General features: G+C 49.7%; 1 protein-coding gene across 1 annotated transcript in view; it reads right to left on the bottom strand.

Moving 5' to 3' along the window:
• The window catches only part of LOC111158150 (arylsulfatase G), a 63,793-nt gene extending 55,845 nt beyond the window's left edge, over positions 1-7,948 (bottom strand). The window contains exon 1 of the mRNA XM_022520035.1: positions 7,220-7,948. Coding sequence (XP_022375743.1) covers positions 7,220-7,437 — 218 coding nt within the window. The 5' untranslated portion in view covers positions 7,438-7,948. The remainder of the gene's footprint in view (positions 1-7,219) is intronic.
• Between the last annotated feature and the right edge of the window lie 1,639 nt (positions 7,949-9,587).

Genomic DNA, 9,587 nt, shown 5'->3' on the forward strand with positions numbered 1-9,587 from the left:
AAAAAAAAAAGATTCCTGCAGCTGAGCTGGGTATGATCCTTAGCAATTTTCCCCTTTCCTTTCCACATCCTCATTGTGGATATGAGTACAGTTTTGCTCAAGGAAGGACACACACAAGGCGCATGACACACACACACAGGCATCTTGGTGCCTCTTAAATTGGACACCTCCCCGTTACCACAGCCCTAAGCCATACCATCCCGGAAGCTCCTGCAATCTGCCCACTGCCCTCCCAGCCACCAGTGTGGGCCATCTCGGGGAAGTTGGAGCAATCCATCTCAAATGCAGGCCGATGTCTTCAGTCCTCAGGGCCCCCACTGCCTCCAGGACCAAGTCAAACACTTGAACATGTGCATGAGACCCTTCACCAGCGGCCTTATCCGTCGGTCCAGCCTCACGTTCCTTGTCCCAGCCATGCTCCACCACTGGAATGGCCGCCCTGGGAGAGCAAGGGTTTCTTGTTTGGATGAGGGAGGGCTTCCCAGCATCGAGGACAGTGCCTGCGGGAGCCTCCAGTAATCTGTGTCCAGTGAAAGGGCAGCTTTCGTTTCTGGGTCTTTGCTCCTGTTTTTCCCTCTGCCTACAACACGCTTTCCTCCCCCTTCATCTGGCTAATTCCTACTCATCTTTAAGGTCTCAATAGTGAGGTCCAGTACCTCTTGGCTCCCCTCTGGAGCAATGGCCTCTTTTCGCAGCTCCACCCAAATGTCTTTAACATGCTCTGGCTCTTGGTTCGATCATTCAAAAGGCGAGAAGCCCAGCATGGACCTTCCTCATTCTTGACTGTGACCCAAGGGATAAGCAACGTGCTCAATCCATCCTAGAGGATCCAAGTTCAGTTCCACCCAATCCAGGGGACTAAAGCCCCGAGGCAGAGAGAGCAGGAGATATGTGGTTTCCTCCTCATACAGCACATTTCCATTCTGCATGCTAAAGGCTACCTTTCTTGGGGCACCTGGGTGGTATAGTCGGTCAGGCGACTGATCTTGGTTTCAGCCCAGCTCGTGATCTCAGGGTCATGGGATTGGGCCCCACATCCGGCTCTGCGCTCAGCACAGAGTCTATCTGAGACTCTCTCCCTCTGCCCCCCCTCCATACTCTCTCTCTCAGATGAATAAATAAATCTTTATAAATAAATAAATACATAAAAATAAAAGCTGCTTTTCTTAGCTTCTTCACCACCTGCTTGGAGCTTCTTAGGGCACAGTTGGCTGGAGGAGTCTCCCAGGATTTGTCCTATGATGGGCTCTTAGCGGAGACTCTTTGCCAAATTACGTGAAAGGAGAGTGAATAATAGCCGCTGGACAGGCAATTTTGAACTTGCGGTTGTGAAGCAGGCTGGCACCAAGGCCTCACGGGCTAGTATTTCAGTTCCTTTTCTCGAAGCTTGGGTGTTATCTAGACAATGGTATTCCTGCTGGTCCCCATCTATTAAACAGAACCACGAGGCTAAACCCTGCCAAACCCTCCGTGTAGGCTTCACCTTGGCCAGGCTGGTAGGTGGGCACTGCGTGATTTTATGTCCTTTGGATGTACTACCCGAGGGTAAAGATATAAAGTCGCCTGTCCAATAACGCTGAGCAAATTTCTTGAGGTTAGTGGGGAAGGTCACAGGACAAGAGGCTCTTTTCCCTCGACCCTGAGTCTGAATCACTGTAGGGGAAGGAATGGAGATAAAGCCAGAAGGGGTTTACATGTGGGGAGGGAATCTTTCTCTTATAAGTCTCACTCAGAATTTTCTTTTCACCCTAGCTCTCAGGAAGACCTCACTACCTTCCCCTGCCTTTGTGAGTGCCAGCCCAGCTCCCAGTTTCCTTGGGATTGCTGCAAACCCTTCCGAAGGCAGCAGGTTAGCCAAGAAAACTCTGAGAGCTAACAGGAGATGCCTGTTTGCAGAAAACCAATGCTGAGAACAGAAATCACACGAGGTGTTTGGCTAAATTGACAGATCAATTCATTCCTCTCCGAGGCCCTTTCTAGAAACAGACTCAAGCCCTTGGGAGCCTCTGACCTTCCAGTGATGAATATTGATCTTTGGTTCCTAGCTAAGTCCCAGCCTGTACTCAGCAGCAGAACTGACCTGACTCAGATTAGACTGGGGGCCCAGAAGGGCTGAAGCAGGATGGAAGGAAATCAAGGGGCAAAGTAACATACTTCCAAGTCGGTCCGCACAGGTGAATGGTTTACAGTGTTTGGTCAACCTGACTTCTGAGCCAGCCTGGGAGGATCTGGGCTTGCCTGGCTGGGCCCACTTCCCCCAAGAGACTTACAGGTCATGACCACTCAGGTGCTTAAACCCCAGTTTGGACACCCTGAGCCGCTGCTAGAACCCAGGCAGCAGCCAGGAGCCACCGCTCACTCCCAGAATTGCCAAGAACCAGTTGCTGGTTCATCACAAGGTGAACAAGGTGAAAGCCTTCTCTGGTGTGCGGGGGATAAGCACCAAGCTCCTGTCGCATTATCAAGGTTATTCACCAGGTTCTCGTAATCATTTAAATGATGCGACTATTCTCAGAGTTAACTCTCTCCTAAGAGCAGGAAGAGATCCCCGTGAAATACTATTTTTCCCCTCTTTTTTAAAGCGTGAGTGCTTCCTTCCGCTAGCTCCCATGGCCACGCAGGCTGTCTTGGACTCCCTTTCTCCAGTTGCTTGAAAAGTTTTGAGTTTTAGTTCATTACCAAGTCTCTGGCCTTTTCACCTGAATTCCAACTTTTTGATTTTCCTTGCATTATCTTATTGTGTCTTAAATTTTCATGTTCAACAGCACCGCTCAGCTCAGATTCGCACCGGACAGTGACAAAACGCCCAGCCCACCGGGTCAAGAGCAAAAGGTACATTGTCTGCTGAACCCACTGACAGGTGCGAGGGGCCCAGTCGCCTGGAAGTGCCCGGGTGGGCTGTCGCTGAATGCTTGGGAGTCCAGAACAGCAATGCCTTCTGATAAAGAGACGTCCACTGCTTTTCGGAGACTTCATTTTTTTCACAAATACATTGTTCATCGTTATTTTTAATGGAATTGATTTGCAAAGTGTATAACCGGATCCCACATGCTGGAAAGCCACTGGAGTAGTAAAATCACTTCACTCCTGCCTGGGCTTCGGTTTCCCCTATGTGATACCATGATGGGGACGCTCTTTGACCTGGACTACCGTACGTGACTAAGGTCTATCATAACCCTCAGGACTGTGGGGGTTCTGGCCACATTTACCGCTATGTAAATGGAAGTTAGGACATCTGTAAGGAACCAAAATTGGGGCACTAACAGCTCTGCCTTTCTTCCCCCAAGGAATCCTTTTGTTTGCAACATTGATGCCATCATGGTTATGCTGTGAATGATGCCTGCTCCATTGACAGATTTGGAAAATTGCATCTATCCTAACTAAGTGGGGAATTAAAAAAAAAAAAAAGACACACTGCTGGTGTGTACTGGCAGGGAAATGTCATGGAGACACTTAAGCGTTGCCTTGGGGACTTGGTCCAGGAAGGAATAGACTCAAGCAGATCCCAAGGAGACAGCCAAGTTGGGGCAAGTGGCTTGACCTTGACTTCCTCACCTGTGAAAGAAAAGAAGCACAGGGAGGTGGCCAGAATTAACGGGGGGTGATGCCCAGAGCCGGGCAGCTCCCATGTGCTCAGCACGGGTTAGCTATTACCACAGCTGTCACTTGTGATTCAAATACAGATGTTGGCTCCGTGTGGACGGTCCACCTAGAGAGTAACAGGGATTTGTCTCCGGAACCCACTTCTCCTTCCATCATGTATCATCTAGACCTTTCGTTATGCAGAGAAGCCAATTCACATCGACAATTCAGGTGGGTATTACTTCTAATACCAACACCAAAGTTAACCGTAACTCACACATATCCAGGTCTACCGAGAGCCAGGCTCTGTGCTAACTACCTGCACAGGTTCTGATTACTTAATTTAATCCCAACAACATCCTTTGAGGTGGATGCTACCATTGTCCCCATTTCCAGGAGAAGAAAACAAAGCTCCAAGCGATGATGGAACTTGTCCAGAGTCCTACAGATGGAAAGCAGTAGAGCCGGGATTTGAACCCGGCCACCTGATGCCAGAGCCCGACCTCCTCAGCAGGATTGTTAGTCTTCAGAGTGACACTCGTTCATCCAGCGCCTGCTACATTACAGATTATGGGAGAAGCAGGGGTAAAGATACAGGCGGCTGGCTCATTGTTCTGGGTTGACGAGCATCCCCCACCCCCAACTTCATGTCAGCCCAGAACCTGTGCACGTGACCTTATTTGGAAATAGGGCCTTTGCAGATGTAATCGAGTTGAGATGAGGTCATACTGGATGAGGCTGGGCCCGAAAGCCAGTGACGGCGGCCTTACGAGAAGAAGGGGAGTTAGACACACGCCTGTAAGGCAAAGAGCGGGGGCGGAGAACGGAGCGATGTGTCCACAAGCCCCGGAGGCCCAGGAAGGCCTGCAGCTACCAGAATCGAGAAGACGGTCATGGGACTGATTTTCCCTTGGAGCTTCCAGAAAGAACCAACCCTGCTGACACCTTGATTCAGGACTTTTAAGTCTCCTGACCCCTGAGAGGAAAAGTAGGAGCTGCTTGAAGCACACAGCGGATGGTAATTTGTCGTGGGAATCTGAGGAAACAATATTCCAAAAGGAAAGACACAGGAAAAAAGACACTTTCTCAAGTCACCCAGAGACCCTGTTTGGCAATAGGAGTTCTTGTCTGAAAGTCACGGTTCCCCACCGGCCGTGAGTAGGCAGGGGCCAAGCCGGCGATGAATCAATCCGTGGCCTCACAGGAAGCCCGCTTTCCTGTCAACAAAGCACAGAGAGAAAAGCTGCGGCGGACACAGACGTCGGGCCAGAGGGCCGGCCGCCGGGCCCCTGTCACAAGGCCCAGATGGAGAGGCTACTTTCACAAGGGGAAGAAGAAATAGGAGAGCCCAGCACACAGTGCTTGCTTCTGGATCCCAAGGGGCCATTTCTGCTCGGGATGAGACGATGCTGGGGGGACGGTGGGGGGACAGCTCGGAAGGGGAGGGTCCAGGCCTCAGAAATCTCAGTTTCAATAATGGGCCAGATATTTCCCCACAAACCCACTCGACACCAAAAGCGGAAGTTGTTAAGTATTTGGCCACCCGGTTCCCTGTAAGGATCTAGTCAATGCTGTGGATTAAATCTCTTCTTGGAAAAAGAAAAGAAAAGAAAAGAAAATTCCAACACACAGAATTGGGGATGACATGTCAAGGGATCTTGACCTAAAGCCCATTCACCGATAAACAATGATGCATAAGTTGCCTCCTGGGCACCAGACACTGTGCTCTGTGCTAGGAGTACAAGCGGGGAAGAAGAGACATTTTTCCTCCTGAAGGCCAGAGCTAGAAGGGAGGTGTCTGATTTTCCTTGGCTACCACAGAACATGAGCATGAACGAGAGGCTTAAAAGGACAGAAATGTAATTCTCTCCCGGGTCAGGAGGCTGGAAGTCTGAAATCAAGATGTCAGGAGGGTTGATTTCCTTCTGGAAGCTCAGAAAGAGAATCTGTCCCATGCCTCTCTCCTGGCTTCTCATGGCTGCCAGCGGTCCCTGGCATTCCCAGCTCGGGGGCACGTTACCATATTCCCTGCTTCTGCCTTCCCATCACCTCCTCCGGGTGTCTCTCTGTGTCCTCGCCTCTTCTTATGGGGACACTAGTCACTGGATTTACGGCCCACCCTCAATGGAAGTATCATTAAGATCCACAACTAAGGGGCACCTGGGTGGCTCAGTCGGTTAAGTGTCTGCCTTTTACTCAGTCATGATTTCAGGGTCCTGGGATCAAGCCCCATATTTGGCTCCCAGCTCAGCGGGGAGTCTGCTTCTCCCTCTCCCCGTTTGTGCTCTCTCTGTCTCTCAAATAAATAAAATCTTTTAAAAAAATCTTAAAAAAAAAAAAAAGAAATACATTTGCAAAGTCCCTGTTTCCAAATGAGGTCACATTCTGAGGTTCCAAATGGGCATGAATGGGGGTGGGGGAGTAGCCCTCTGCTCAATCCGAAACAGGTGGTCATGTGATTACACAATCACCACGGGGAGAAGCAAGGTAGTGGACAGAGAACCCGGCAACATCTGAGAACAATTTCCCGGAGGATCTCGGGAGGCAGCGGGGCCCCAGGTGGTGAGTAGAACCTAACTCAGCAGAAGCAGTAGAAAGTGCACCAGGAAGATGGAATCAGCTAGCTGAGGCCCAGACACAGGGAGGCCCCAAGTAAACGGAGGGGCTGCACAGAGAAGAGTGTGGAGGAGGGGCTGGTCTTGTAAGCTGCAGTACAGAGTTGGGATTGGATCCCTAGGGCCACAAAATGCCTTTGAAGAACTGCAAGCAGAGGAGTGTTCCTCGAAAGCTCTCTATGGCTGAGCTGGGGTGGATGGACCAGAGTAGGGGAGACCAGATGCGGGGACCCACCACGGAAGCTCTGGGCTCCAGGATACAAGTGGCTGAGACACTGTGGCGATGGCCCCAGCAGGGTCCTAACCAGCTAGCTGATTCCCACTGAGCCAGACGGCAGAGTTAAACGCAGCGCCGGTGGGATCTGAGCTGGCGGGTCAGATCGCCGTCCGCCTAAGATGTGTACCCAGAAGTCTGAACGCTCTGATCCGTGTCCTCTTTCTGAGCAGGAAAGGGGCTTATGAACATCCAGACCCACTGGGATACACAAGCCCTTCCCTTTGATGGTCCCTTGGAGTTACATGTGCCCTTCCTCGGACCAGTAAGTCCTGTCTGCTCACAGCTAAGTCCTCTTACCTTCGCGTGCCTCGCTGACTCCCTGTTCTTCAAAGGTCACTTCTCCCCTGAACCCCCAGTTGGATTCTGCAGCCTCCCTTGCAGACTCCAAAAATCCCCGATGCAGGCTCGTGTCCTCAGTACGACTTTCCTTTAACCTGTCCCCTCCCGCAGACGATAAATAGCAGAGGTAAGTTGTTCACCTCTGTATTCCCAGCTCCTAACACACACACACGCACACGCACACGCGCGCACACACACACACACACACACATGTACCCCAAATGTTATCAGACGGGTGAGTGCATGGATTTCTTCAAGATGATGTACTGGCTTCAAACCAAATTAGTCAATCAATTAACTAAGTCAACACGGACCCATCAATTGTTCTTCAAGGGCACTAGGCTGACCCTTCCCGCAGAGAGTCAGGCATCCCAAGGGATGCTGCCTCGCCCTCTTCAAGACTTACCTCATTCCTTCAGCAGCCATCTGATCCAGATGGACAGTGTCCTTTGTTTCTGCCCAGTTCGCCCCCAGGTCCCCCCACCCCATGTCATCTGCCAAAATGATCACGAAATTCGGCTTCTGGCCTCTTGTGTCCCCATTGTAGGAAAAATCCACAAAGGGATACAGGCCTCCCAAGAAAGTCACCCCCACAAGCAGAACCTTTAGAAAAAGCCAGCCCATGGTGGGGTGATGGGAGGGTAATAGTTGTCTGGAGTGACCGTGGGCCACAGCTAGAGATTCTTCCGAGAGCTTCCTCCTGCTCCCGCTCAGGGCAGCAATTGGCAAGAAGATACCGGTGGTGGAGGTCCTATTTGGGGTGGTCCCTAGAAGGGTGGTGGGCTTACAGAAATGAGCCCCCCACCTGGAATCCTCATTCAAGAGAGTCAGGAAACTTGCAACCCTGAATGTGGTTTGTCCCCCTGCAGCTCCGAGGGAGGGACCGGCTGTGTGCGACCGTCAGCCCTCAGTGTCAACAACGGCTCTTTGGCCACTTAGCAAAGGACCCGTCTGGACTCGGGGATGTCAGCGCCGGATCCAGAGCTGTGTGTCTGTGTTCGGGACTCCAGCTGGTGAGTGCAAGATCGATTCTCCCATCTGCAGAACACCTGGACGTTCTAGAAGCCGCAGTCAGCCTCGAGTGAGTTTCTCAGTTCCAGATGGTTGACAGCTTCATGTTTCTGCAAGGTTTCCTGAAAGAACAAAAATTGACAAGAAAACAGAGTTAAAACTGCCAGAGCAGCTGTGTTTTACTCAGTAGCTTAGGAAATAATCTCTTTTCCATGCCAACAGATGTTTTCCTTCTCACTCGAATATGTAGCTGGTTCATCAGTTTCTCCACCTGAGGCATGGTGATGACGACAGTGCTTGTGATGGACCTCCGATCACGGGGTTGGGAGCGCCATCAGGGAGGAGGCCTCTGAACTCACTCACTATATGGATGGGGACACTGAGGCCCAGTGCCCTGGATGGGGCAAGGGCCAGCACCCAGCTCTGTGAAATCCCAGTTCTCCCCCATGCCCACCCTACCATGCTTCTCTGATTCCCAAGAAATCATGACCTTCTCAAACCTGTTGAAAATTCTGGAAGAAAGAGTGAGATCTGTGTGATCAAGACATGATTCTTTCTAATGGTCATGCTGTCATGTCAACTACTATTTCTCTGTAAAATTCTTGACGGAAAATGATTCGAGAAAAAAAGAAACGTAAAGAAAATTAATGGTATACGGGGCGCCTGGGTGACTCAGTAGGTTAAGCCTCTGCCTTCGGCTCAGGTCATGATCTCAGGGTCCTGGGATCAAGCCCCGAGTTGGGCTCTCTGCTCAGCAGGGAGCCTGCTCCCCCCTCTCTCTCTGCCTGCCTCTCTGCCTACTTGTGATCTCTCTGTCAAATATATATATATATATATATATATATATATATATATATATACACACACACACACATATATATAAATAGATATATTTTTTTAAAAAAAGAAAATTAATGGTATAATCTAGGTGGAGAATGTACAGGTACTTAAGGTAGAACATTTGAGTTTACGGTTTGAAATGTTTCACCATAAAATGTCAGAATTTCCAAAAAAGGTTAATGGAAATTGTCCCTTTATATCTTGATGATGTAATTTTTATTAAAATCTAAAGACATGCTCAACCAGAGCTTCTCCCACTTGGGTGTACATAGAAGTCAGCTACAGGCCTTATCAAATGCAGGTTCATAGGAAAGGCTGGGGTATGTTTAACAAGCTCCCAGGTGAGACCTCCATCACTAGCCCTTAAATCGCACTTGGAACACCAACAGGCTTAGAAAGAAATACATCATGATTCTCGTCCAAGAAGAAAATGAACGTAAACTGGAGATGCTTAATCTACTGGAGATAATGCAACTTCAGTGACAAGATGAAAGGCATAAATCGGGTCGAATTTTGAAAAACAGGAACTGTGGGGCGCCTGGGTGGCTCAGTTGGTTAAGCCACTGCCTTCGGCTCAGGTCATGATTTCAGGGTCCTGGGATCAAGCCCAGTGTTGGGGTCCCTGCTCATTAGAGAGCCTGCTTCTCCCTCTGCCTCTGCCCCTCCCCTCTGTTTGCTCTCTCTTGCACATTCTCTCTCTTAAATAAATAAATAAAATCTTTTTTAAAGAAAGAAATAAAGAAAAACAGGAATTGAAGGTTATGTTTTCAGCTGCAGATTGCAAATGGGGACCATAGAATAAAACCATATCACCCCAACTTCACTTGAAATCCCTAAATTTACAAGGTTCGTAAGGAGGCACAGGCTTGAAATTCTAGACCAAGTAAAAAAGCTGTTGGGACACCCAAGCCATTGAGAGGATT

The sequence above is a fragment of the Enhydra lutris genome, unplaced genomic scaffold, assembly GCF_002288905.1.
Source record: "Enhydra lutris kenyoni isolate GAN:26980312 unplaced genomic scaffold, ASM228890v2 scaffoldscaffold57, whole genome shotgun sequence".
NCBI classification, from domain to species: domain Eukaryota; kingdom Metazoa; phylum Chordata; class Mammalia; order Carnivora; family Mustelidae; genus Enhydra; species Enhydra lutris.